This window comes from Mus musculus, chromosome 7, assembly GCF_000001635.26.
Source record: "Mus musculus strain C57BL/6J chromosome 7, GRCm38.p6 C57BL/6J".
Taxonomy (NCBI): domain Eukaryota; kingdom Metazoa; phylum Chordata; class Mammalia; order Rodentia; family Muridae; genus Mus; species Mus musculus.
The window spans coordinates 24,863,600-24,891,147 of NC_000073.6; the positions used below are offsets into that span (position 1 = coordinate 24,863,600).

Here is a 27,548-nt window from a genome sequence, read left to right on the forward strand (position 1 = left end):
GTGTGTGTGAGGTGTGTGTGTGTGTGTGTGTGTGTGTGTGTGTGTGTGTGTGTGAGGTGTGTGTGTGTGTGTGTGTGTGTGTGTGAGGTGTGTGTGTGTGTGTGTGTGTGTGTGAGGTGTGTGTGTGTGTGTGTGTGTGTGTGAGGTGTGTGTGTGTGTGAGGTGTGTGTGTGTGTGTGTGTGTGAGGTGTGTGTGTGTGTGTGTGTGTGTGTGTGAGGTGTGTGTGTGTGTGTGTGTGTGTGTGTGTGTGTGAGGTGTGTGTGTGTGTGTGTGTGTGTGTGTGTGTGAGGTGTGTGTGTGTGTGTGTGTGTGTGTGAGGTGTGTGTGTGTGTGTGTGAGGTGTGTGTGTGTGTGTGTGTGTGTGTGTGCATGTATGTGTTTCTGCCTTATTTTTTTAGTTCTGTGCATCAAATAACACAAACATACATAAAGTGTTGTGAGATTCCACTGGAAAGAAACATGTCCATCTAACTGCAGGAACTGAGAGGGGCCTAGGAAATTACACAGTGAGAGACCGATTGACTTGTCTGAGTCAGAACTGCCTTAAATCCCCAGCTCAAGGGGAAAGAAAGAGAGGGAAGGAGAAAAAGGAAAGCTGTGTGGGGTGGAGCTAGAGCCAGAGGAAGGAAGAAGACTCAGAGAGCTGAAGAAGAAAAGGAAGAGAGAGGAAAGATGGTAGCTAGCTGGTCAAAGTGGTGATTTTCCAAAGAAGGGGGCGGGGCCTAGATGAGAAGGACTGATCAGCAAGCAGCCTCCCTGCCTTCCCTCCCTTCCAAAGCATCTCTCTAGACCCGAGTTCCACAAGACCGAGCTCTGAGGACAGTGTGCCTTTCTCCTTCCACGCTGCCAGCCCTTACACTGCTTTCTTCCCCCCGACTCTTGTCCCCTCAGTACTGGCTTCTGAGCAGAAAACAGCAGCGACCTAGGAACCCAGCTTTCTTGGATTCTTTTGCTCCTCTGCTCCACTCCCTGTACATTCAGGGCCCCTCTGCACTCTCACAGACCACAGGACAGAGCAGGAGGAGAAATCCGAGGCTTTATTTGATTATGCAAGGGGAGGGTCTGATATTTTTCCAGTCCTGCTGGGTGGTCAATCTCTGAGGAGTATAAGAAGGCATAAGAGAACACTCCAAGAGATACCTTGACTGCAGTGCCCTGCACTGACAGCCTCGGACTTATCTAGGACATTGATGACCTCAGTCACTCGGATGCTCCCAATGTGCTGAAAATCTGCTAAAAGCTTGTGTGAGTCACGAGCACAGCCCATGATGAGGAAGGTGGTATTGAGATTCCCTACAAGGAAGGAAAAGAAGGATCAGGGATGGATAGCTTCAAGAATCAAGAGTCCTGCTCTCTTCCCAGAGGCCAGCCCTTCACCAACCAGGACACCTGCTCTCCCACCAGAGATTTGGATTCCAGGAACCATACCTGGTCTGACTTGGAACTTATGTGTCTAGCCTCCTGTACTCCAATCTTACCTCCTGATCTCACCAGTCTCCAGGGTGGAACAAAGGCCCTGGAGACTGTGCACTGCCCACAGACAGTCACTTGACAAACGTTCATCTGCTCTCACCTGCTTGAAATTTTAAGGTGGAACTGTAACATGAGGAAGCAGCAAAGGGGCAATTCTCTGTGGTGACAAAGCTTGGAAGACATTCCTGGTCGTGCTTGCCCACGCAGCTTGGACAGCTTTTGGCAGAAGGTAGTGTGGACATGGGTTGACTGGCCTTGAGTCTCACAAAAGGCTCCAGGTTGGTTAGGTTGTTGCAGAGATAGGACCTGCAGACGCGGCTGTAGGAGGCAATGGACACTCCGGGCGGAGACACGAGGTAGGAGATTTGTGGAGGGTAAGAAAAGGCGGAGCTGCAGCCTTTGAAACTCAGGACTCCCTTACTGGTCCCTGAGGAGCAGAAGAGCGAGAGGTTACTGCCGCTGACCCAGCCCCACTCAGGCTGCTCCCCTTCCTAGCCCCTATTTTCCCTGAACTCCCCAGGTCCCAAGGCCAGCTTCCATCTTCCCGTATCTGCAGACTGTGCTGTATGGGGTTGTGAAGCCAGGCCATTCTGCCTTCTGGTCTTTGCTGCTCTTGCTCCTGTGTCTGCTTTGTCCTTCCCTCTTCCACAGGTTGTCCCTGCCCCCCAGGGACCTGTCCACTTCCATCCTACATGACAATTATCTGAGACCTACCCCGTTCTTGCCAGTAATCCCTAGTCCTCACTCTCCCCCACTTACTGTCCTCCTAAGCAGTCACTCTTAAGTAACTGATGTCCCCTTTGACTTGGTGTGCCATTGAGACACATAAAGTGTTTCACAGTCACACATTTTTATTGTGTGCGTGTGGTAATGTTACTATCTAAAATGATCAGCACTATGCTTTTATGATCAATTTGTACACGTTTGTGTGTATAATCTCTCTGTGTGTAGTCCCAGTGTGTATATATAATCCCAGTGTGTGTGTAGATAATCCCAGTGTGTATGTGTGTGTGTGTGTACAATCCCAGTGTGTGTGTAGATAATCCCAGTGTGTATGTGTGTGTGTGTACAATCCCAGTGTGTGTGTAGATAATTCCAATATATGCATGTTTATAGTCCCAATGTGAGTATGTGTGTGTGTATAATCCCAGTGTGTGTATAATCCCAATGTGTGTGTGTGTGTGTGTGTGTGTGTGTGTGTGTGTGTGTGTGTGTGTGTATAAACCCAACATCTGTGTGTATAATCCCAATATAGGGGGCTGGAGAGATGGCTCAGTGGTTAAGAGCACCGACTGCTCTTCCAAAGGTCCTGAGTTCAAATCCCAGCAACCACATGGTGGCACACAACCACCCCTAATGAGATCTGACGCCCTCTTCTGGGGTGTCTGAAGACATCTACAGTGTACTTACATATAATAAATAAATAAATCTTTTTAAAAAATTAAAAAAAATAATTCCAATATATGTGTGTTATAATCCCACTGTATATTTGTGTGTGTGTGTGTGTGTGTGTGTGTGTGTGTGTGTGTGTGTGTGTGTGTGTGTAATCCTAGTCCTAGGTGTTGGGACTAAGAAGGCAGGCAGGAGAGCAGGAGAATGAACAGAAGGATCACCCGTCTCGATGAACACTACGGTCTCCTCGCAGCCCTCTCTCTGATTGCACACCATGCTCCTCAACAGAAGCCACTTCCAGTTATGCAAGGACACGGCTCTGAAGGCTGATGCTGTCGCCTCATAGCACAGAAGAGCTTCAGTACCTAAAGACACAATATTCTTCCAGTCATCTGTCTCCCACACCACCTTCTCTTTTTGTGTGTTGGTTCTTTAGGGTTTGACAGGGTGGGGGGGAGGTTGTTTTCTATTTTTATTTTTGTTTTTGTTTTTGTTTTTTCAAGACAGGGTTTCTCTGTGCTCCCCTGGATGTCCTGGAACTTATTCTATAGACCAGGCTGGCCTCGAACTCAGAGAACCACCTGCCTCTGCCTCCCAAGTGCTGGGACCAATGACCCATCATGGCTTTCCACGTCACCATCTTAACCTCAGCACACAGAAAGCCTGAGCCCTGAGGGGAGCAGATATTCAGCCTGCTTTCCACCAGAACATAGCACAGCCTCCCATGTGTGGCCTTATAGCACCCAGCCCTGCAGGACATACAAGGCAGTAAAGAGATGGCTTCTAAGAGGTACAGCAGCTGCAGAGATCTCCAGGCCTGCAGTATCATGGTTCCGTGTCAGGGTCCTGGATGTGACACGTCACTCTGGAGCCAGTTTCAGATGGAATCTCAAGTTTGGCTCTTGTCAATCCCTGAATCCTCTGTCCACTTCCCTGTGGGTCACTGTTTCTAAGGAAGAAAATTGACTGTGTCAGCTGCTGTAGTATGGGCTCCCTTGAGACCTTCAATGACACAGGTTTCCCATCTCTGTGGTCTCCCCTTCCTCTTCATACCCAGCATCATCTGCTTTCCAAAGGACACCTCTCATCACTCTCCTGCCTAGGTCCTCCCCCTGGCCATGGTGCTGATCCAAAGACCCACCATTACACAGGCTGTTCTCCAGCCAAACCCAATGAAATCAGAACAGCAAATTGAGAATTAGCACTTTAATGTGAACCAAGCATGGTAGATCACACTTGCACACCTGCAGCCCCAGCACACAGGAGGCTGACCTACATTTAAGGCCAGCCAGACCAAACGAACAAATTCACTGCATCAGGCCCTGTCTCAAATATAAAAAGCCCGGGAGAGAGTAGATACAGACATATTTTTAAATCCCCTCTTTTGAGTAAGGAAATTAAAGTATTTGGAACTGAAGAAAATAACAACCATAATACACATCACTCGCGGACAAAGATGCAGATAAAATCTGCAGGAAACTAAATATGGTCTAGTTACAGTATTACGCCATCGATTTCATGATAATATAACATGATGGTATATGCCTATAACCCCAACACTTGTAAGGGGGAGACTGGAGAACCAGAAGCTAAAGATCACCTTGAACTCCATAACACGTTCAAGGCTAGCCCAGCCTTCCCTGTGTCAAACATAAACAAAACAACAAAAACTACACAAAACATACAATCGTATTCAAAGCAAATTGCATAAGAAAATATGTATTACTTTAAACTGACAAAACGAAGGCTCTTCTATACATCACCAAGAAAAAGAGAGGGAAGTTCGGCTAAGCCCATGAAGAAACAAACTATCCTCTCAAAGAGTCAAGACTGGGCTTTTGAGGAGGTGCTCAAGTCTAACCATAGCCTGGGAAATGCAATTATCTTGCGAACTGTATCATTATACAACTCACAGGCTGACAGCAATCAGTGAGCTGGAAAGGGGCGACTGTTGGCAGACTTGAGGTAATAAAGACACTTCTGTACACTGTTGTTTGTGGAGTGATTGAGGGAAGAGTGGATGGGACCCCTGGGAAAAGAGGAATTGGGAGTTCCCAGCAGTGCCTGAAGCCTAGTGCAGGGAGAAGTTTTACAATAGTCAAATTCGGTTTATAAATACCCACTAGATAACTATAATAAAAATCTTCACCCTCCAATACATGAGGAGACATCGTTGTGTGATGTGACAGGTAAGAGGTTCACCCCTCTTAAAACTAAGGGAGTGCACAACCTGCAGGGAGGCACACACCACAGAACAGCACACCACAGAAGCAATTGATGTACACATGCAGCCGCCGGGCAGTGGTGGCAAAGGCCTTTAGTTCCAGCACTCCGGAGTCAGGGGCAGGTGAAACTTTTAGTTTGAGGCCAGCCTGATTAGTGGCCCAGCGATTAAGAGCACTGATTGCTCTTCCAGAAGTCCCAGGTTCAATTCCCAGCACCTACACAAAGAGCTCACAACTTTCTTTAACTCCAGTTCCAGGGATCCAACAGCTCACACCAAAGCACATGAAATAGTAACAATTTTTAAAAAGTATAGATGTACACATGCACGTGGGTTAACCACGAAAAGCACAGTGCTGTCATTAAATAAGACATGACCACATCCACAAAATTCTCGTGTATTCAAGACGCTATACATCTCTAGAGGTCACACACAAAATCAGAAGACACACAACTAACCACCTTAGGACGACTGCCTACGGGAATGGAGATGCACAGGATGGCGAAATAATTGAAACCGCGTGGGAGGGGCTACAACGTTGCCAGGCTCAGCGCTCTCCAAGCTAAACCAAACTTGTAATCTCCAAGTCCGAGTTCAATTAGCTGGGAAATCTCGGGCACTTTGTCAATCTCTTCTTCATTCACAAAAAAAAACAAAAAACGTAGGGCTATTCATCCCTCCGGGTCATTGTGAATAATAATAAGATTATTCAGACGAGTACCAGAAGGCCAACCGCTTAAGCGTTCACTTCTTTTGAGCTCCCTCCTCCCGATGTAAACTCAGCCTCTGTTCAACCCACCATTAAGCAATCCCAACACCCCAGGCTGGGCAGAAAGCACCTTTCCAGCTCCAGGACACATCCTCTGTATAGCAGTAGTCCAGCTGGAAGTCACTTCTGCCACCTTCTTTAGCCAGGAATGCCACAGACACCCGGGTGCTGTAACCCAGATGTGCGTGGCAAAAGGCAGGCTAAAAAGCCTGCCCTAAACACCAGGCATGGAGGGGGAGCCGAAGGAGGCCTAAGCGCGGAGCCCAGGTTATGCGCAGGCGCAAGCGCAGTGGGTCTGAGTCAACGCCTCAGGACCACGGTTCCTGCGGTGGGGGGGCAGGGTGGGGCAGGGCCAGCCTCGCTCTGGCTGAGGTCATTCGACGCCCCATTGGCTGCCTGCTTGCAAAGTGAAGAACAGTCTGGTGAGGTAAAGGAGGAAGGCAACGTGTGTGAGACTCAACTCGACGCGCTATTGGCTGGCGTGATTGTTGCCGCGGAGAAGCGGGTAGGCAAGAAAGGGGCGGGCCATCGGGGGACGATTGCAAACCCTATTGGCTGCGCGGCGCCGCCGAAGCGCTGTGCTTGGAGCTCATTGGTCCTTGTGTGAAGGAGCGAGCGGGAAAAGCCGCTCGAGCCGGCCGTTCCTCTTCGCCACTGTGTCGCCCTTTTCTCTGGGCCTTCTCCTGGCTGACTGTGATTCGGCTCGAGGCTGTGGTAACCACCCGCTGGCGGCATGAACATCATACCGCCCCTCCTTGCCCCGCCTCTCCTGAGCTGGGTCCCCACCATGGCCTCCCCTTGTTGCCCCCTCGCGCTGCTCAGCTCTACCCCCCACCCCCACCTCCTGAGCGCGGTCCTCGTGCCCAGCCCCCTCCCTGGGACCCTGGGGCGGGAGGGGCCGCAGGCCCAGCGTTTGGGGGTGATGGATGACTGCTGGAAGGGGGGCACCCAAGTAATGCTTGCTTGGGAAGGGGCAGTGCATGCTATTAACACGGGGTATAGGGGCGTAAGCGCCTCAGGCTGCAGTGGCTACATGGATTGTCAAGACGCCCATGCAGCTGGGTACAAGAAAGTGGCGTCCTGAGAACACCTTTGGCCTACATCAGGACTCCGCACTTAGCAGGGACTCAGTAGCCATTTGGGAAGGGGGATCTTTGTTTGTTTGTTTGTTTGTTTGTTTGTTTTGTATCTATGACAGGGTCTCATGTAGCCCAAAAACTACTGATCCTCCTGCCTCTACCCCACAAACCTGTACTCTTAAGAGTCTGCCACCACACTCAGTCAGGTTTTGTTGTTGTTGATTTGGGAGGGGGGATCGAGACAGGGTTTCTCTGTGTAGCCCTGGCCGTCCTGGAACTCACTCTGTAGACCAGGCTGGCCTCGAACTCAGAAATCCGCCTGCCTCTGCCTCCCAAGTGCTGGGATTAAAGGCGTGCGCCACCACTGCCCGGCTTTCTTTTCTTTTCTTTTCTTTTCTTTTCTTTTCTTTTCTTTTCTTTTCTTTTCTTTTCTTTCTTTCTTTTTTTTTTTTTTTGTAAAGATAGTCAATTGCCCAAACTGGCCTAGAACTCACAACAATATCCCTGCCTTACACTCCTGTCGGGATTACAGATCTCAGCTAGCATGCGTGGTTTAGTAAATATTTGTTAAACTAATGGAGTCTGAATAAAATATCTAGCAAGCAGGTGGTATAGGCCAATAATGTAATCTCAGTTTTCCAGGAGGCTGAGGGAGGAGGATAGCAAGTTCAAGGCCATCCGGGACCACTTAGCAAGACCTTGTCTCAAAAAAAAAAAAAAGTGGGGAGGCTAGGGAGACTAGGGAGGTAGCTCAGTGAGGAGCATTTGGCTAGCATGTGTTTATAAGGCTTTAGGTTCAATGTCCATTTTTTAAAAGGCAAATCCCCTCGTGAAAATGGGATAGAAAATCACTCTTTCTTTTTAAATATTTATTATAGTATAAATAACAGACACACCAGAAGAGGGCATCGGACTCTATTACAGATGGTTGTGAGCCACCATGTGGCTGCTGGGAATTGAACTCAGGACCTCTGGAAGAACAGCCAGTGCTCTTAACCACAGAGCCATCTCTCCAGCCCTATAGAAAATCTCTTGGGGATAATATTGTTACTATAGAGTACAAAAACAAAAGCCGGACTTTGGTGACAGACACCTTTAACCCAGAAGCAGAGCAGATGAATGTCTACCAGTTTGAGTCCAACCAGGTCTTCATAGAACATTCCAGGCCAGCCAGGGATACATACACACATAATAGTGAGATCTTGTCTCCAAAAGTAATTAATTTTTTAAAAAAATCAAGGGGGCTCAGTGGATAAAGCAGCACCTTGACCACATCTGTGAGTACCTGAGCTCAGACCCCCACATTAAAAGGTGGGTGCAGTGACGTCTGTCTGTGATCCCACTAGGGGTGAGGAGCTGAAACAGGTGGATCTCTGAAGCTCATCGGCCAGCCAGTCTAGCTAAACTGGAGAGCAGTGGAGGAGACACATCTAACGTCGGCCACTAGGCTCCTCCAGTAATGCTTACACGCTGTTAAAGCACACACCCCCCCCCAGAGTCACAGTGAGAGCAGAGAAAGAGTGGATTGAATCGGATAGCTCACGTGGGACTTAGAACTGAGGGGCCACATAACAATGTTTGTAAGGACCGGATAGTGCAAGGAGATGATGACAGCTGCTGAAGAGGATGCCTGAAAGCCCTGTTTGTAGACCAGAGTGTGAGCGTGCTTGAGGGCTCTGGGAGGGTGAGCGTATATATACCCGAGCATGGCAAAGCGTGCAGGTGAGCAAAAGTGAAGGATCTTAGTGTCGAATGAATACTTAAGAAAGAAAAGAGGGTCGATGAGAAAGGTTGTGGAGTGAAGAGAAGAGAAGCCAAGATGAAAGCTGGGTCCTGAGTGGGCCCAGATGGATGGCCACAGATGTGGCTTCACAAAAGCAGAAGGGCTGGGTAGGACAGAGCCAATGTAACTGTCCCGACCCACCACTCCTGCCCCTTAGATCCATGGACCCCAGTGAAACGGCTGCTCTCCACCACTGTTCTGCTGACTCTTCCCCAGCCGACGAGGCCAGAGTGCCCCAGAGTACAGAGCTTATTCCCAGGAGACCAGTCAGTCGCTCTCCAACCTGTGCCCGCTGTCGCAACCATGGGGTCACAGCCCATCTCAAGGGACACAAGCGCCTCTGCCTCTTTCAGGCTTGCGAGTGTCACAAATGTGTCCTCATCCTGTGAGTTTACGGTTCAGGGGGAGGGGGACTCTCCTCCAAAAGGCTGACTTGGACTAGCAACACCCCTCTCTTAGGGAACGTCGGAGGGTCATGGCTGCCCAAGTGGCCTTGCGCAGGCAGCAGGAGGCACAGCTGAAAAGGCACCTGGCTCAGGGACTGATGAAAGGGGCAACCCCTCTGAAAGCTCCCCTCCGTGTCAAGAAGGGAGCCATTCGGCCAGGGATCCCTTGTGAGTGTCTCTGGTTAGGAGTGGGACAGGGATCTGGATGCAGGAGGATAAGGGCAAGCAAGCATCACTGTCCTGAAACGAAATTAGTACCAACTTGGGCCCAGTGTTTCTGTTCTCTTTCTCTGAGCCTCACATTCTCCAACTATAAATGTGTTCAAGAGCTGGGCAGGGGTGATGAAAGCCTTTACTCTTACCACTCAGGAGGCAGAGGCAGGCAGATCTCTGAGTTTAAGGCCAGACTGGTCTAAAATCCCAGCTTCAGGACAGCCAGGGCTACACAGAGAAACACTGTCTTGAAAAACAAAACAAAATGTGCTCAAGGGGACTGGAGAGATGGGCCATCAGTCAAGAGTGCTGTCTCACAAGGTAGCTCACAACCACATCACTCTAAGCACTGCAGACATGTGGTGCACAGACATACATATATGGAGGCAAAACACTCATACACATGAATAAGCAAAAGCTCACCTTAAAATGTAGGCAAGGGACACAGTGACAGCTGAAGAGAGAAAATGAGAGGGGAGGGCAACAGTGAGTGGGTCCGGGTAGAGGTACTTGCTGTGCAAACCTAGTGACCTGAGCTTGATCCTCGGAGCCTACAGAAAGAAGGGCAGAACTGACTCCCCACAGTTGCCCTTGGCCTCCATGTGCACACCATGGCGCCCAAACACAGTAATACATGTTTTTAAAGAAAGAGAAGAGTAGGGTGTGGTGGGCATGTCCATAATCCCAGCTCTGCAGACAGAAGGTGAACTGGAAGCCAACCAAGCTAGACCCCTGTCTGGAGGAGGGCTACACAGGAGAAGCAAACATCAGAACAGGCCTGGCTGTGGTAGTATGTGGACGCAGAAGCAGGAGTCCAAAACCAGCCTGGGCCTCATGAACAAAAGAATAAAGAAGCCAGAGTGAGATGAGACCTTAGCTGAAATTGGAGTAGGAAAGGAGTCAGGAAATGGGCTCACTGGATCTCTCCCTGGTTCCTCACAGCTGGAAAAGAGAACATAGCACCCCAGCCTCAGAGTCCCCATGGAGCAGTCCCACTGGTACTGACACCCCCTGGGAAGGTAAGAGACCTGAGTCTGAGAGAGTGGCTCCTAGCCTGGCTCTAGCCCCAACTGTTTCCTCTGTGCTCCCTGGGTTCCAGCTGCAGCCCTGACTTGCAATGTGGGTGAACTAAAAAGGGACTTAAGAGCCGCCCACAGTTGCATGTCCCACCCTCATCCCAGAGCATGCTCACTTCAGCCTTGCCCTCTACCCTTGCAGGAGAACTATGGGCCACTGCTGCTCAGCCGCCCCCCGGAAGCCTTGCCTTTGCCCTGGACTCCAGTGCCTCCTGGGCCTTGGGGCCCTGGACACTGGCTGCCCCCAGGCCTCTCAATGCCACCTCCAGTGGTATGCCGCTTGCTGTGCCAAGAACCTGCTGTCCCTCTACATCCTTTTCCTGGTAAGAAGTTAACTGACCTGGCCACCAACCGGGGAGCATGCAGGAGCTGTACCTAGACCCCTACACATGTGTAGCAAATATGCAGCTTGGTTTTCATGTGGGTTCCCTAACAAGTGGAGTGGGGGTTGTCTCTGACTCTGCTGCCTGCTATTGAATCCCCTTCCCTCTACTTAGACTACCTGGTGGGCCTCAGTGAGAGAGGATGTGCATAGACCTGCTGGGACTAGACACCCGAGGATATGGAGGGTACCCAAGGGGACTCACCTTCTCTGAGAAGAAAAAGAGGGGACAATGGGGGAAAGAGTTTGTAAGGGTGGGACTGGAAGTAAGGAGGGAGGGTGCTGTGATCAGGATGTAAAATGAATTTTAAAAACACAAAGACGATAATTCACCTTTTATTCAACAGATATTTGAATGCTAAGTTGCCACTGTACCAGAAAGGGGAGAGAAAAGAGACATGGGTGGGTGAAGCGAGCACAGTCGTGTGACCCTGAGCCCTGTACATGCTGTGTTCTTTTGTCTCCTTAGGCTTTGACCCTGGCACCTCTCTCCGGCTGCCCACTCATGGGACCCTCCCGACCTGCCCAGGATCTCGCTCAGTACTGACGGCTCCACTTTCTGGGGAGCCCCAAGGACCCCCTAACCTGCCTCACACGTAAGTAGGAACACAAAAGGAAATGTGTTCATTTTGAGTTTATCTTTGTACTGCAGACCTTAACAGCTAATATAGAAGGAAAAGTTTCAGGCCACGTGTGCTGGTGCACACCTGTAATCCTGGAGCTTGGCAGGTAGAGCCAGCAGGTCAGGGCTTCCGATTCATCTCTAGGAAGGGTAGCAGGCAGGCAGGCAGGCAGGCAGGCAGGCAGGCAGGCAGGCGTCTTCTGTTTGATAACTGAGGCTTTGCTGAGACTGTGCACCTCTCAGAGCCTGTTCTAAATATCAGTAATTCCTAGATGAAACTCATCTCGGGTCATTATAATAATTAACAACACCTAACACTGGCCTGATCTTGAACAAGCAGTTCATGCTTCTGAAACAGGTACAATAGGGTAGGGTTGTCTGGTGACATGGAAAGCCACGGTGGTAAGGCACAGGTATAGACCAGAGGCCATTAGAGCAGCTGGTGGGACAGACAGCAGTTCCAGTCCCACTGGTCATCCTTTCTGCTTCTGAGACACTACCATCAGTGACTCCCTCCCTATAACCGTCACAGTAGCCTCAGAGGGGACACTCACAGAGATTCTCATTTTATAGAAAGTGAAATGGCCAAGATAGAGAACAAGACTTACCCAAGTCCACAAAGTTCTCCAGTTCCCAGATCAGAATGTCCACCACTGCCTGTGTGTGTCTCTCTCTCTCCTTTTTCCAGATGTTCAACTCTGATACTCCAGTCCTGTGGCACCCCAGACTCTCTTCTGCTACAGCCACAGGTCTGGGGGAGAAGTGGCATCCAGGAGCCTGGGAGGAAGTTGAATTTGTAGAAGGGAAACATGGGGATTAAAGGAAGGAAGTACTTACAGGTTGGAGGGGAGTGAGATTCCCAGTGTGCTCCTCTCCCTGTCCTTTGCAGGCCCCTGGAGCCTCCTGCCTGGCCTGGACATCTGGCCCCTCGGAGCGGCAGCTGCAGCGGGAGGCAGCTGAGGCCCTTGTAGGTCTGAAAGACTCATCCCAGGCTCCCCGCCTGACCCCATCTGTCCCCCCTAACCCTGCCTGGATCTCTCTGCTCCACCCCTGTGGCCCACCAGGTAACCTTCCTGAGAAGAGAGAATGAGATAAGTTTGGTTGGGAAATGGTAGCCATTAGAACAAGCAGGGACTAACCAAAAATGGGACAGATACTAGTTGAATTCCCTCAGGTCAGGGCCCCAGAGTTTCTCAGCCAGGCCTCTGAGACTGCAGTTGAACGTTGTTCTGAGAGTCACTACTTACCAGTTTTGTTCTGAATGACAAATGTCCAGTGCCTTGACTTCAGGAAAATGAGTCCCTGGGAAGGAGGAGACTTTCAGGGGCTGGCATATAATAAAACACTGCAGAGGCTGGACTCCAGACCCCAGCTTCCTGCTCAAGCCTGGAAGGGAGTGAAGTGACCAGGGTCTAGGCTAGGGGGACTGATAACTGTTTTCCAGGAGCTTCTATTCTGGCTGGGGAGCCTGGAAAGCCTCACAAGGCTCAGTGGCAAGACTAGAAGACATGTGAGGAAGGAGAGCTCAGTGGGGCAGAGATGAAGGCTGAGAAGGCCCTGTCCGATGCTGTCCTGGTCTAGAGCAGTAGTTCTCAACCTGTGGGGCCAAAACCCCTTTGGGGATCAAATGATCCTTTCACAGGGGTCACCTAAGACCATGGGGAAAACAGATTTGCATCACAATTCATAACAGTAGTAAAATTACAAGTTATGAAATAGTAACATTTTTATGGTGGGGGGGGGGCACCACAACATGAGGAACTGTATTAAAGGGTTGCAGCATTGGGAAGGTTGAGAACCACCGCCCTAGAGGATCTGCTGGACCCAGGAGAGGTGAGGCTGGAAGGCTTCTGATTATAGATGTGGCATGCGCGTCTGGAACAGCAGCTGTACAAAGGGGATCTGGGGAACGGTCTGAGCTAGACAGAGCATGGTAGCTTTGGTGGAGGGACTAGAGAAAGCAAGACTGGAGGCAGGCACACCAGCAGAGAGTAAGAACACAGCAGGGTGGGTTAGGTCAGTGGGATACTGGAGGAGTGAGGGGTCAGTGGACTGGATTTGACCTGGACCTGACCCTTCCTGTGTGCCTTCAGCTCCTCCTGGGGGAAGAGGATTCCAGCCTGTTGGCCCACCTCTCCGACCCAGTCCAGGTTCCTCTGTCTCTCTGCACATTGGGCGTCTGGGATCTATCTCCCTCCTCAGCTAGACAGCAGAGGTGGAGGCTACCTCACTGGGACAAAGAGACGACAAACTGCAGGCACTGCATATTTGGTATTTTATTTATGGTTTTGCATGGGATTTAATGTAATGCAAGCTTCAGCTTTTTTTTTTATATAAGCTTTCAGGTTCCTTTTTTAGTGTGGGTATTTTCTTGACTGAGGGTGGCTATTCTTGTAGCCCGTTTAAATACTAAGTCCCCCAATAAAGGCAGTTGGGCAGTTTAAGATGACCCATATCTAAATACATTTTTTCATGAGTTTATGCTCTCTATATGCCTATGTTCTTATGTCTGTCTCTGAATGTGAAAATACAAGAATATGTTCACTTTGTATGTAGGTTTCTGTAAGCAAGAAATAAACCTTTGCCATCTAAGCCATCGAGAGTTGATTATCATTGTGACCTAGTCTATCCTGACTGACAGAAAGGACTGTCTCTTGAGAACTTACACAAAGCTGGGCATGTTGGCTCACTCCTATCACATGCTCTGTACCTGGTATAACCTGTTTTCTGCTATCCAGAGAGCCACAAATTAAAATGCCTACACTGGTGTCAAGTAAACCATCTAAAGAAGTAAAGATGGCCAGATGGGGGCTGGGAAACAGATTGCATGCCTTACCTCCGAGCAGCCTTCTTTAACCTGCTCGATTACTCCAGGAAGAAACATAGGCTCAGTGTTGCCACATCCTCTAATTTTTTTTCAAGAGAAATTGGGAAACTGGGTTTCTGTTTAGAACATCTTATAATAATTTTCAAACATTGGTACAGCCTTCTTTAAATGTTTTATTGACCAAAAAACATAGCTTCAGGTCAACTTTGGCCAATAGTACACTAATTTGATTCTAATCTAACATAACATTTTCCAGATGGGAAATCTAGAGCCAGTCAGGACAAGAACAACGAAGTTAGTTTTTAACAGGAGTTTTTCCTAACTAAGAGGGTTCAATGTGTTTTTTTAAAAGTCTGTTAGAGGGTCTGGTGCTGTAGTGCAGTGGCACAGTGCTTGCCTGGAATGCTGGGGCCCTAAATTCAATACTCAGCATGTCACACAAAGTATAAACCAGAAAATACAGGCTCAATCAAGGATTAGAGAGAATATTTTCCATTTGTTGAGTACCAACAGCCGCAACAGCAGCTCTGTATGCAATCTATGCTAAAAGAGAGAAAGTGGTTAGCCCAAAAGTTCATGGAAATTTTCTAGAAACCAATCAGAAAGATTCTTTCTTGCTGTCAAGCCTTCTAAAAGCATGGAATAAAAGAGTTGAGGCTACAGGGAACACATCAGGCAGAAAGAAGCACTTCTCACAAACGTCTCTCCCTTTTCCTGCCAAGGTTGTTATATAATGGTTTCGGTTGGTGTTCTATTGCTGTGATAAACATCATGACCAAAGCAACTTAGAGAGGAGAGGGTCTATTTGACTGACACGTCCCACCCACAGTCAGTCACTGGAGGGAGTCAGGGCAGGAGCTCAAGGCAAAACCCTAGAAGTAATAGGAACTAGTGCAGAGGCGTTAGAGGGCCACTGCTTCCTGACTTGTTCATCGTGATTTTCCCAGCCTGCTTCCTTACACAATTTAGAACTACCTGCCCAAGGTTGCTATCAACACAGTAGGCTGGACTCTCCTACTTCAATCATTATCAAGAAATTACTCCACACACATGCCTGCAGGCCAGCCTCGTGAGAACATCTCCTGAATTGAGGGCTTCTGCCCAGCTTGTGTCAAGTTGAGAAACGAACCAGTACAGTCGATCCTTTGCCAGCTTCACACACACATTTACACACACATATATTCACACATTCACATACATACACACATATACCATAAATACACACATGACTATTTAACAATTTCATTTCTTGCTTATCCCCAAGATCTCATGTTAATATTAGTATCACAACATAAAACACAGTCCGTTTGTGTATGTGTGTGTGGATTTGGTGGGGGGGGGGTTCAGGGTTTCTCTGTGTAGTCCTGGCTGTCCTAGAACTCAATCTGTAGACCAGGCTGACTTTGAACTCAGAGATTCACCTGCCTCTGCCTCCTAAATGCTGGGATTAAAGATATGCAATACCCCATAGACTCACAGTGCAACTTTTTAAAAAGCTTTACTTTTTTTCTTATTTATTGCGAGGGCCTTTTGCTTGCATGTATGTCTGTGTACTGTGTGCATGCAGTGCCTACCAAGGCCAGAAAAGGGTATCAGCCCCTCTGGAATTGGAATTAGGACCTAATGGCTGCTAGGAATTGAACCCAAGTCCTCTGGAATTGCAGCCCATGTGCTTGACCACTGTACTATCTCTCCAGGATTAATTGGTTGGTTTTGAGATGGGGTCTAACTCTAACCCATTTAGAACCCATTTCAATTCATTTTGTAAGCCAAGTTAGCCTCAAACTCAGGACACTCTTCCTACCCCCAACTTACTGAGTGCTGAATTACAAAGAGCCACCAGGCCCAGCTAATAATGGAATGTTTGTTATGCTCCTGTGCTGTTGTTGTGCAAGTCCTCTTTAAGTCACTGCACAAAGGACTCCTGGTGAGTTAATACAATCCTGGGAAGACCAGAAGAGCCCATCCTCCCCTGTGGGTGGGGGGACTCAGAGCTCAGCAACAGACCTGATAACTGACGGTTTTCCTGTCATTACCTGTGCCTGTCCCTCTTTTCACTCAAGAGGATGAGCATCCAAAGACACCTTGTTCTCTTAACTCAAGGCCTTGAGAAGGCGAGCTATTCCTACAGCCCCGCAGATGGCAGAATAACGGACCTGCAGCTCTCATCCGCGGACACTGCAAGAGACAAAAAGACTAAAGCCAGCCTCATGCCTTCAGTCCCTCCCTGTGATAACTTAGATATACGATTGCCCTTTAATAGACCTGCCTAAGCTGGCTAGCAGTGCCCTGGTCTTCCGGTGACAGATGACTGAGCCCACACAGGCATAGGGCAGGGAAGCACTGCAAACTCAACTCAGCTAAGACTGCTGCTTGGGGCTAATGAAGGGTCCCCAGTGTGTGAAGGTCACACAGCCAAAAAGGATAACAGAAAAAGGTATAAGAAAGGGAAGTGAGTGGACAGCTGCGAGAAGGCTCTGAGAAGAAAGCCCTGCCACTAAGCCCACCCTGAGCTCCAGCCCCAGAACCTACTGAGGTAGAAGGCCAACTGCATGTTACCCTCTGACTTGCACACTGCTGCATGCATCCCGCCCACCCATCAGCTAGTTAAGAGAAAGGTTTATGTTAGTGTAAAGCAGCAGTTAGCTGCGGTGCATAGCTTTTAAATAAATGACAGGGGAGGAAGCAGAGAGGAGGACTTCTCACTTTTATGGGACCCTCCTCGTCTCCGAGCCAGACCTAGCAAGGCTTTCCACACCATTAACTAGCCAAGTCATTTTCAAATCATGTGGACCCCCAAAGGGTGCCTGAGGGAGTGTGGTAAAGGCGCAGAGGTCAGCTTTGAGAACAGGGAGGAATTTAACTTTGTATGGTGCCACAAGCTTCTAATCCTAACACTCCCCAGTTCTGGGAGGAAGCAGGTGAACCCCTATAACTTCAAGGTCTATACAGAGAGTTCTATACTGTATACAGTTCTGGTCTATACAGGGTTACAATAGAGACTCTACCCCAAACTGGGCACAGTGGCGCATGCACACACACACACACACACACACACACACACACACACACACACTGCTCTGGCTTCCACACTGACACCTCTCTGAGTGGATCCCTTCATCTGATGCTGGGGAGCCCTGAGGCCTCTTGAAGCCAGTGGACTGTGAACACTGCTTTCCCGACTGGCCACTTCCCTGTGGCTGCCACCAAAGAGCAGGAAAGGATGGCGCCTGATCTGAGTGTTGAGCTGCTAAGCTTCTGCCTTGATGCTCTACAGAAAAAACCAATAAGTTTCCAACCGTGAAGTGCCCTCCTTGCCCCTCCCCACAACAACCCAAGTTTTGTTTCAAGAGTACATATTACATTCTGTCCTTTGAAAAATCCACATTCTGGTCACTCCAGCCCTACAGGAACGTGGCCCACTTCTGACCACACTTGGAGTCCAGGCAGAAAAATGACCTCCTAACACCTATTCCATCCAGGCTACGCTCAACTCCTGTCCTGACTCTTGTAGGCTCACACTTACCCATCTCCTTGGATAGCTAGCCGTGCAACGCTATGTTCATGCTCTGTAGAGAGTGACGGTACCCTATGTAGACCCTCACGAGGTCCGGAGCTTTTCCCCAAAGCAAGATCTGTCCTTTTATCCAACTTGGTACCTGTGTTAAGCTCTTTAGGCCTTTATGTTCCTTAGAGGTACCAGTTTGATCACTCTAAGCCAGGCTAGTGTCAAGCTGTGTCCCCAACCCCCAGAATAATTGTTCAAAGAGGACAGGCCTATTGTGCAGTGTCTCTCTGGGGGACTCCGAGTAAATGATGAGCGACCTCATTCTCTACAGCGCCTTGGGAACGGTGTTCCTACTCAGTCTACTCAGGTCCAGCCACTGTAATATCAGCTTCCTGCCTCAAGCCATTCTTTTTAATTCTGCTTACTTTTAGTTTTACAAAAAAGTAGTGTTTCGGCCAGGCGTGGTGGCACACGCCTTTAATCCCAGCACTCAGGTGGCAGAGGCAGGTGGATTTCTGAGTTCAAGGCCAGCCTGGCCTACAGAGTGAGTTTCAGGACAGCCAGGGCTACACAGAGAAACCCTGTCTTAAGACAAAACAAGAAGAAGAGAAGGAAGAGGAGGAAAAGGAGGAGGAAGAAGAGGAGGAAACAAGGTCATAACATTTCCAGGAAAATGAACAGAACTAGAAACGATTATGTTAAATGAAATTGGCCAGACTGAAAAAGACAAAAAGTGTGTGTACAGAACCTAGATTTAAAATCATGCTTTTGTACTTACATGGGGGAGAGGGATCATGAAGTTAGAAAGTGGGGTCATAAAATGGGAGGAAGAGATCTTAAGGGAGGTGGGAAGTAGAGCAGTGGAATCTAGGAACAGAAATAGAAGGGACTCACTAGCTGGAGGAAGGGAACCAGCAGGAGCGTCAAGGGGACATGAGCGGGCACAGTGTAAAAAGACACACATGCGTGAAAATACCATGGTGGAACCCACTGCTGTGTGTGCTGACCTGGAAAGTAATGGGGAAAAAAAAGGTTTCTTCATATTAACTCCTCGAATAGCGTCTCTATCGACCTTACACCAAAGTCATGCATCTACCACAGGATTCATCCCCATTGACACAACATGTGTCATGTGTCACCATGACCAAATGCCAGATAGAAACAACCCAAGGATTTATTCATTTGTCTCAGTTTGGAAAGGGACTGGTTTATTGCCACATGGCCCCATGTCCTTGAGCAAATCACTGTCATGCTGGGTGTGTCCTGCTGAGGAGCTAGGACTACCACACAGATAAGAGACCCCAGGCAAGAGAAGAAGAGTTCCCAGTTCTAACCATTCCTCCAGCTAAGCCCATCTTCCACCTCCCACAGCCTCTCACCAGCAGCATCCTATTTGTGAATCCATTGATTCTGTCAGCGTCCTCACACTCACAGACATCCCCAGAAGTGCACTTTACTGGTCGCATACATGGTTTTTGTATTGGTGCTGTTCTGGTTTGGCTGCCTTAGAACTCATTATGTAAACCAATCTGACCTCGAATTTGCTGTAATCCTCCTGCCTGTGTCTCCTGAGTGTTAGGACCGTAGGTGTGCATCACTATGCCCAGGCCATTTAAGTGTTTAAGGTTTTTTTAAATTTACTTTTGTGTGTATGTGTCTGCATATGTACATACATGAGTGCACGTGCCCGAGGAAGCCAGAAGAGGACATGTCATCCTCTGGAGATGAAAGTACAAGCTACTGTGACCCTCCAGTGTAGGTGTTTGGAACTGAAGTCAGATTTTCTGAAATTGCTGAGCCATCTGTCTCTCCGGCCCCTCAAACTGGCTTAACTTTTCACTTATGTATTGATAATTCATTTCTTTTTAATATTTTTTTCTAATTTTAAGTCTTAGTATGTGTATAAAGAGGGTGCGATATGTGAACATACACCCTTCTCTGAGACGCACCTGTGGCAGTCAGAGGACAAAACTCTGTAGTTAGTTCTTATACCGTGATGGGTTCAAAGAATCGTATCAGGTCAATCAGGCTCGTATGGGAGAACTTCTACCTAGTGAGCGAACCATCACAATGCCCCTCGTTTCTTTTTTTTTTTTGGGGGGGGGGGGGTCGAGACAGGGTTTCTCTGTGTAGCCCTGACTGTCCTGGAACTCACTCTGTAGACCAGGCTGGCCTCGAACTCAGAAATCCGCCTGCCTCTGCCTCCTGAGTGCTGGGATTAAAGGCGTGCGCCACCACGCCCGGCCCCTCCTCTCTTTTCTATCTTAAATAATATTTGTCTGGATGCAACACAACCTCAAATATTTTATGCGCTGCGCTGCGGGGTGGGAGTGGGAGGTACTGAGAGCCTGGCGTAGTGACACACTCCCGTAGCATTAAGCTGGGGGATCATGAGTTCAAAGCCAGCCTTAGATAAAAAGTCCCAGGCCAGTCTTGGCTAAATAAATTAATGATAATCCTGTCTCAAAACAACAAACGATAGGCAGGTAGGTGGGTGGGTAGGTACAGATATAATAAAGTTGCACAGGTCAGCTTGGATGACTCAGAAGAGGCAAACGAGGAGACTAACGGTCTGAACAACCAGACTCCGGCACTAGATGGCGGAGCTGAACCTCCACCAAGGGCCCGCCTCTACCCCTTTGTCCCCGCCCTAATCTCCTCCCCGCTCCCAACGCCTTCTTTCCTCTCCGCGAGCGTCAATGGAGCTGAAGCAACTTCCGCCCAAAGAAGGGTGGGGCTTCCGTGTATCTCTTGGTCTCGCGAATGCTAATGCTAGCACAAAAGGTGGTGGTGGCCACATGTCATAGTGCCTTTTCCCTGGATTGCCTGTCACGGTTCCGCCCGTAACTATTCCCATTTCCGGCCAGGAAGCAGGGTCTTGCGCTGAATCCCGCCTTCCTTTCGTGCGCGCTCAACTTCGCCCGCACTTCCGCCCTCAAAAGTTTCCGCCTCCTTGTTCCCGCCAGACACACAAGGCTCAAATGAAGGCCGACTCCCCCAGCTCGCTCCGGTCACGCCCAAGGAAACGGAAAGAGGAACCAGATCCCTTATCCTCCTCCCGAGTCCCTTCTCTTGGCTTCTCCACCCCTTCCTCTTACAGACCCGCCCATTTTGGGTGGAGATGAAGCCATATTCGCCCTCAGAAAGGCGGAGCCCTCTGGTTTAGCCGCTCTCGCGAGCACTCCGAAATCTCGCGAGACTCGACGCCCGACTTGTGCGCCCGGGAAACCCCGTCGTTCCCTTTCCCCTGGCTGGCAGCGCGGAGGCCGCACGGTGAGTGAGGGCTCTGGGTCGCGGCTGTGCGCGGGGCCACGGGGCCGGGCTTTCTGGCCCCAAGAGCTCGTGCCGGGACCGCGGGAAGCCCGGCGCGGGGTCGCTCCGCCCTCTGGAGCCGCGGCCACGTGCGAGCGGCAGGCCCGGACATGCCTGATCGCCGCAATCCGGGAGCCCGGAGGGTTAGGTGGGCAGCGGAGGGGTGAGTGGGACGCCCGGAACGTGGGCTTGAGGGAGCGGGGTGTGGAGGGCTCTCCCACGCGGTCACCACGCCGCGGTGCTGCGATCCGCGTGGCGTGTGCACCCGGCAACTCTGTTGGACCTGCAGGAGCCGAGTTGCAGGGACATGAGGCTGGGTGGATGCTGAGGCTTTGGGGTGGACTGGCGACGAGCAGGGTTGGTGTTGACCTGGACCCACGTCAGGGGTTTGCACCAAGCCTGACCTCGGCATGCTTGTCCCTTCCTCAGATGCCCGGAGTTACTGTAAAAGACGTTAACCAGCAGGAGTTCGTCAGAGCTCTGGCAGCCTTCCTCAAAAAGTAAGTGTTTGTTGGAACTGAGGCCTGACCCCTGTGCGCTGTGACCCCAATGTGTCATTAATCCCTCTGGCCACTTGCTGGGGGTCTTTTCTGAATTGGGCCTACGGTGACCATGCTTCCTTTTTAACCTGTTCGTTCTTGCTTTTTTTTTCCCCCAACCTTGTTAACTTGCTAAAGGTTAGTAGATCTGAAGTCATCTTTGGAAATTTTTGAAGTGTGCTTTTTCTCAATTCTCTTGGTTCTAGGTCCGGGAAGCTGAAAGTCCCCGAATGGGTGGACACAGTCAAGCTGGCCAAACATAAAGAGCTTGCCCCATATGATGAGAACTGGTTCTACACACGAGCTGGTAAGAACTGAGGCTTTGGCTGGGAGTGGGAACCTGGGCGACCCCAGGCAGGGACCCTGTCTTCCCCTCCCATCTACACCAGGAGACAGACCTCATTATTGAATAGCTGTAGCTTTAAACTAGAAAGGAAATCTGAGGGCAAATGAGTGTCCATATTTTGCTTACTTGAGAGTCTTAACAGCTTTCTGTGTCCACGGTTATAGCATTTAGATTTGAACAACTGTCAACTCCTGTTTGGTTGAGTGGTCGGGAGTGCCACTCCTGTTATAAAGGAAACTTACAGATCTGGTGCCCAAAGAAAACTTTGGGGTGCCCCTCTGGTCTCTCTGGATCCTGCCTGGGTGCTTTGTGCATCCTGTTGTCTCTAGTCTTTAGGGGAGCAGGATTCTTTCTGCTGGGTAGTGCCAGGGTTGCAGTTCATGGCCAGGCCTTTGCTAGGGGGGGGCCCTGCCTGAGAATTCCCCTGGTCGTGGGAAGTAAGTTCCTCTTCGCTTAAGACCGTGAAGCAGTTTATAAGTTAATATTAAATGTCCACGGGATCCACTTTGTTTCAGGCTTTGGCATGGGCACAGGGACCACCATGACTCAACACAGCCTCTGAAAACCAAAAGGTCAATTCCACAGTGTGGGAAAAGGTCGGTGCTTCCACCTGCCAGCACGTTTTTAAGGAGGGTGATGTAGGGAAGGGTGGTGAGGCCTAGCTGAGGTGTGCACCTCACACCCCCTCTTGGAAGCAAGCGTGCAGTGGTGTTGACAGTGCTTCAGGTGGTAGGTTAGGGCGGCTGTGGAGTTGCGAGAGGAAGACTGTTGGGTTTCTCTGGGTAGAGTGGTGTACTTGCTGTGGACAGGGTTGGTTGTCTAGTTTCCACAGCTGCTGTGGGGGGAGGCTGCCATATCCAGGGCCCGCCAGACACTGAGCTGTGTCCCAAGCAGGATGGGGTTAGCAAGAAATGGAATCGAGCCAGGTGCCTTTTGCCTTTGATTCCAGCACTTCTGGAGCAGAAGCAGTTTGGGGCCAGACCTGCTGGTGTGAGCTTGTATTCCCAGAATTTGAGAGACCAAGGCAATGCTGAGGGGGCTGGGCTGAGCTACAGGAAGACCCCAGCATTCTGGGGTCTAATGGGTTCCTGTCTGGTTTGATCAAAAAGCTCAGGCTCTTACCAAATTGTAGCCGTTTGTCATAACACTGAAAAGGGGGGTACAGAGGTGGCATTACTTTCTTCGAAGATAGGCTAGTTCTGTTCAAAGTTAGTTTTCAGACTATGTTTGTAGTTTTGTCTGGATAATGAGCTGGCTTGTTCTGTCACTTGCTTTTGGGGCTGGAGTGCAGTGGGGAAACAGGCTCATGTTTTAGGTCCTGAGAAAAGGCTCCATGGGCCTCCTGTGTTAGGACCAGGGGGCTTGTTGGGAGAGTGACATTTGTAGGGGACCACTTCCGTTGGAGAACCAAAGGGAGGGTGAGTTAGGGCTGGGAGAATAGATTTTTCCACAGAAGTTTAACATGAAGGCATTGGGGAGGGAAACATACAAGGTTTTTCATCCCACACTTAAAGACGGGGTGGTCAGGGTGGGGTCCCCACCCTGCTCTTAGCACAAGTTTCTTCTGTTGTTGTTAGGCTGCAGTGCTTCATGAAACCTTGGTCTTCGCAAGTAAGTTCAAATCCAAGGTGCCAGCCCCTCCTGAGCAGCAATTCTGGGGCTTTATCTAAAGTTGTGCCTTTAAAATGTGCCAGAGCCAGGTCTTGTTGAAGAGGAGAATAAAAAGAAATAGGCTGTCTTGCTGCTTACAGCCTCTAAATAGTTCTTTATTCAGTCAAAAGGAGTGCACACAAGCTCTGGAATGGCAGGCCCATGCCTTGTAATTAGTTGGCAGGTGGTTTCCCACGAGATGATTTTTATGTGGTGCTGGAAAGGACGGCTAGAATCCCCATTGCAGAAGCTTTTAGCCTTGTTGTGATTCCCTCCGTTTGTCCGCTGTGCTTGCAGTTGGCTAGTTCTTTGGTGATGTGCTGAGATTCAAGCACCCACTGTGTCCAGGCAGCCTAGTGAGACCAAGGTTCCCCACCCTGAGGAAGAGCAGAGAGGTATAGAGCATTTGAGTGGGCCTTTAAGATTGGGGTTGTTGGTGATGTCACCTTGCAAAAAGGTTGGAAATGGCTGTTAATCCTGACACTGATACGGGCTGTGGGTTTTTTAAAAATTAAAGCAAAATGAACAGAGACAAGCTGTGGGGGCAATGTCTTGGGTGCCAGTCCAATGCTAAATGGAACCTGGGCAGTAGTAGATGAGCTGAGTCTGTCACAGGGCTGTTCATCCCTAAAATGAAGTTGCCTGGGGCCCCAGTACCATGCGGCTCTTGGCTACTGTGTAGCTTGCAGATGTGAAGAATGCATGGCACGGCTTCAGCTCAGTGCCTTGGGTTTTCCTGACGCTGGTTTGATAGGCCAGAAGAGTGCCCACAGGACAATAATCCTTGCTCGACCCATGGTTGAGGCAAGGCACATTACAAGTTTTGAGGTGCCCACCACAGAAAGTGCCTGCATCAGGCACATGGGTATGGCCACACTTGATGAGGCTTATCTAGAACATGGGGCCAGTCTTGGTGAGGGGCAAAGATCCAGGGGTGTCAAACACCAGTTTTGGTACATGGTCTCAGTTACACAGTTGTCTAATTTCACACAGTGAAGGACAAGCAGGTGACCTCAGGCTCCCTCTTGCCCCACCCACAGCTTCCACAGCACGGCACCTGTACCTCCGAGGTGGTGCTGGGGTTGGTTCCATGACCAAGATCTATGGAGGACGGCAGAGAAACGGTGTCAGACCCAGCCATTTCAGCAGAGGCTCTAAGAGTGTGGCCCGCCGGGTCCTCCAAGCCCTGGAGGGGCTGAAAATGGTGGAAAAGGACCAAGATGGGTATGCAGGGTTGTGGCTGGGCCAGGGGTAGTCTTTGCCTGCTGGTGGCATGTGGTGGGGTTGTTGGACCTCCCTATAAATGAAGGTATGGGGCCTTCAGAAAGCAAAAGGGAGGGCCTCACCCAGACCTCTCTGGCTGACTTGCTCTGACTCTGGGAAGGTAATTTAGCGACTGTCTGCTTTCATTAGCCTACTCGTTAACTTTTCCCAATTGATTTTTTCGGGGCTTTTGATCTAATGCTTGCACAAACGACACCCCGTCAACTCCCAAGGGTCTCCCTCTCCTGCCCCGGGCTCGTTAGGATGTGGCTGGCCACAAGTGGGACTTGGCAAACACAGTGCAGTTCCATCACTTGGTACTTTGTTTGTGCACCACCCCTGGGGGGGTGGGCTGTACTCATCCAGGGTTTGTTTTGTTTTGTTTTGTTTTTCTTTGTACAGGGGCCGCAAGCTGACGCCTCAGGGACAGAGAGACCTGGACAGGATCGCTGGACAGGTGAGAGGTGCACGTTATGCGTCTGTTGAAACAGAGCGGGGGGGGGGGGGGGCTGGAGGCCACACTGGGAAGGGGTTAAAAATAAGGTATACTAGCCAGGCGGTGGTGGCGCACGCCTTTAATCCCAGCACGCAGGAGGCAGAGGCAGGCGGATTTCTGGAGGTCAGCCTGGTCTGCAGAGTGAGTGCCAGGACTATACAGAGAAACCGTGTCTTGGGAAAAAATTAAAAAAAATAAGATATACTATAATTGCTGGAGACTGGGTGCCCAATGTGGTATGAGGCTTCTATAAACTTAGACCTGTAGTCCCGTACAGATACTTGGTGTTAGGGCTTCTAGCCACTCTTCCTCCTTAGTACCAGGCACCAGGTTTACACAGCTTGGGATGGGGTAGAGATGTGGCAGACAGGTTCAGGCCCAGACTTTGTAGAGTGACTTCCTTCCTACCACATTCCATGTAAAGTGATGCTCACCCTGAACAGCAGTGGTGTAAAGAGGAGCCCTGGGATCTGACAGGCACTCCGTGCCTAATTTTCTCTCTACAAGAGACTCTACCACCTAAGGGTCTTGGAAGGCTTTAGCCCTTAACTTGGAGTCTTAGTAAAAAGAGCCTGACCCCAAACATTGGCAAACCCATCCCCTCAGGACAAAGGGCAGAAGCTTGAGCCCTGTGTATAATTTACAGAGTCAGAAGTGTCTGCAACAGTGGGGCTGAGGGCATGGATGCAGTGAGCTATGACAAACCTTGACCCCGCCCTGATCTTTCTGTCTTCCCACAGGTGGCAGCTGCCAACAAGAAGCATTAGAACAAAGGATGCTGGGTTAATAAATTGCCTCATTCATAATCCTGGTCTGGATCTGGTTTTGGTTTTCAAAACGATTTCCATGGGTGTCCTTAGCTATCATCCTGCTGAGGCTGGCCTTAAACTTAGATCACCTCGCCTTTGCAGCCACCATCCAGCTCTGGTCTGGGTCTCTTGGCTTCATTTAGGAGTAGAGGAATTGTGATTGTCCTCAAGACACCAGTGGAGCTGTGGCATTAGTGTTAGGGCAAGGCTGTGCATCTGTGGTGGTAATTGAGAAAAAACTGTATAGTTGAAAGTGACCTCCCCAGTCAGTCAGTCCCTGTGCTAAAGATGGAGCCATTCCTCCATGCTGTGTGTAGCCCCAAGTGCGGTTGAGCAGATTTAACCAAGTAAGCTGTATCGAGTGTGCTGGGCCTCTGAGCAGAAGTCTAACCCAGCTCAGTTGGTCATGGACGCATCCCAGGTGCTAGATGTTCCCTGTCAGTTCCTTATTTCTCCAAGCTAACAGGTTGATGCCAGGTAAAACTGGCTCCCAGAAGAGCCCTTGTTAAGTCCTTGCTGGAAGTGGCTGTTGACTCTTATACATGAGATCTGTGCAGCCTCTCCCAGTGTGAAGTGCATGCCAAGCAGTTTGCAGATGTTTTCCATGCCCAGCAATCCTCTGAAGTGTTGAATTGAAGCATTTGAAGAGAAGTCACATAGTGATTTGCTGAATGCTCTAAGGCTTTGAGAATCACATGGCCACGCGGTCAACCTTGGGCACCTACAATTCCCTCTAGCATGAGTACATTCTGCTCAGCTGAGCCATGACTGGATAAACTACCTGGCCGAGTAGGCATAGCTGCAGCTTCACTCTTCGGCCACTAGGTGGCAGCTGCTAGCCACTGCTGAACAAGTTAAATTCCAGCTCCTAGTTCGTTGGGAACTGGGGGTGCTCAAGATAGCTGTCCTGTGTGAGCAGGCCCCTACCACAACATTGGGGCCTGTAGTACAGAAGGGGAACGAATCTTCAGGAACTGCCAACTGCATTTAGTGGTACACCAAGCTCATGGAAGGGGGTTCATACCTACATAGGCTCAGCTGAACTGAAGAATCATGTAATTGCTGCAATTAAGATTTTATGTATGGGAGTACGCTAGCTGTACAGATGGTTGGGAACCTTCGTGTGGTTGTTGAGGGTTGAATTTTTAGGACCTGCTCGATTTGGTCCAGCCCAAAGATAGGCACACTGGCTGACAAACTGGAAGAGGGCGTCAGATCTCATGGGTGATTGTGAGCCACCATGTAGCTGCTGGGATTTGAACTCAGAACCTTCAAAATGCTCTTACCCACTGAACCATCTTAACAGCCCAGTTGCAGTGTTAATTACTGTGTAGCCTA

General features: G+C 49.7%; 3 protein-coding genes and 1 long non-coding RNA gene across 16 annotated transcripts; 2 read left to right on the forward strand and 2 right to left on the reverse strand.

The window, feature by feature from the left end:
* Positions 1-1,017: 1,017 nt before the first annotated feature.
* On the reverse strand, positions 1,018-6,325 carry Lypd4 (Ly6/Plaur domain containing 4). 2 transcript variants are annotated; one of them, XM_011250517.3, is made up of 5 exons: positions 5,890-6,325; positions 3,629-3,815; positions 3,088-3,231; positions 1,575-1,901; positions 1,018-1,294 (listed from the first exon to the last, which is right to left on the reverse strand). In XM_011250517.3, the coding sequence occupies exons 2-5, from the start codon at positions 3,693-3,695 to the stop codon at positions 1,092-1,094; spliced, it is 741 nt and encodes a 246-aa protein (XP_011248819.1). In that variant the 5' UTR covers positions 3,696-3,815; positions 5,890-6,325; the 3' UTR covers positions 1,018-1,091. The 2 variants fall into 2 exon arrangements, with proteins under 2 accessions (XP_011248819.1, NP_877586.1); NM_182785.3 differs by having other exon boundaries at positions 1,021-1,294; positions 5,930-6,092.
* Positions 6,218-14,056, forward strand: Dmrtc2 (doublesex and mab-3 related transcription factor like family C2). 4 transcript variants are annotated; one of them, XM_006540359.4, is made up of 9 exons: positions 6,218-6,364; positions 8,879-9,106; positions 9,181-9,335; positions 10,323-10,399; positions 10,599-10,779; positions 11,308-11,434; positions 12,149-12,209; positions 12,350-12,524; positions 13,554-14,056. In XM_006540359.4, exons 2-9 carry the CDS (start codon positions 8,883-8,885, stop codon positions 13,664-13,666), a joined length of 1,113 nt encoding a protein of 370 aa, XP_006540422.1. In that variant the 5' UTR covers positions 6,218-6,364; positions 8,879-8,882; the 3' UTR covers positions 13,667-14,056. The 4 variants fall into 4 exon arrangements, with proteins under 4 accessions (XP_006540422.1, NP_082008.1, XP_006540421.1 ...); NM_027732.2 differs by lacking the exon at positions 6,218-6,364 and adding an exon at positions 6,458-6,573 and having other exon boundaries at positions 13,554-14,052; XM_006540358.3 differs by lacking the exon at positions 6,218-6,364 and adding an exon at positions 6,580-6,811.
* On the reverse strand, positions 11,165-13,088 carry Gm38966. Its single transcript, XR_003946614.1, has 3 exons — positions 12,708-13,088; positions 12,069-12,237; positions 11,165-11,711 (listed from the first exon to the last, which is right to left on the reverse strand). It is a non-coding gene; the product is annotated as a predicted gene, 38966 (long non-coding RNA).
* A 6,936-nt stretch (positions 14,057-20,992) lies between the features above and the next one.
* On the forward strand, positions 20,993-26,212 carry Rps19 (ribosomal protein S19). Of its 9 annotated transcripts, NR_153408.1 has the most exons (7): positions 20,993-21,068; positions 21,537-21,607; positions 21,853-21,953; positions 22,508-22,588; positions 24,683-24,866; positions 25,308-25,362; positions 26,142-26,212. NR_153408.1 is itself a non-coding variant. In NM_001360119.1 (6 exons), exons 2-6 carry the CDS (start codon positions 21,537-21,539, stop codon positions 26,166-26,168), a joined length of 438 nt encoding a protein of 145 aa, NP_001347048.1. In that variant the 5' UTR covers positions 20,993-21,068; the 3' UTR covers positions 26,169-26,212. The 9 variants fall into 9 exon arrangements, 7 of the variants coding, with proteins under 7 accessions (NP_001347048.1, NP_001347057.1, NP_001347054.1 ...); NM_001360119.1 differs by lacking the exon at positions 22,508-22,588; NM_001360128.1 differs by lacking the exon at positions 22,508-22,588 and having other exon boundaries at positions 24,683-24,723.
* The last annotated feature ends 1,336 nt before the right edge of the window (positions 26,213-27,548 follow it).

Coding starts and splice junctions, on each gene's coding strand:
- Lypd4 (XM_011250517.3), bottom strand. CDS start 3,695: ATGATACTGCAGGCCTGGAGATCTCTGCAGCTGCTGTACCTCTTAGAA. Junction 1,902..3,087: donor CGTAGTGTTCATCGAGACGG/GTGATCCTTCTG, acceptor TCTGCTCCTCAG/GGACCAGTAAGGGAGTCCTG. Junction 1,295..1,574: donor CACCTTAAAATTTCAAGCAG/GTGAGAGCAGAT, acceptor CCTTCCTTGTAG/GGAATCTCAATACCACCTTC.
- Dmrtc2 (XM_017312307.1), top strand. CDS start 8,790: ATGGCCACAGATGTGGCTTCACAAAAGCAGAAGGGCTGGGTAGGACAG. Junction 10,400..10,598: donor TACTGACACCCCCTGGGAAG/GTAAGAGACCTG, acceptor CTACCCTTGCAG/GAGAACTATGGGCCACTGCT. Junction 11,435..12,148: donor CCCCCTAACCTGCCTCACAC/GTAAGTAGGAAC, acceptor TCCTTTTTCCAG/ATGTTCAACTCTGATACTCC.
- Rps19 (NM_001360115.1), top strand. CDS start 21,429: ATGCTGAGGCTTTGGGGTGGACTGGCGACGAGCAGG. Junction 24,867..25,307: donor GTGGAAAAGGACCAAGATGG/GTATGCAGGGTT, acceptor TTCTTTGTACAG/GGGCCGCAAGCTGACGCCTC. Junction 25,363..26,141: donor TGGACAGGATCGCTGGACAG/GTGAGAGGTGCA, acceptor GTCTTCCCACAG/GTGGCAGCTGCCAACAAGAA.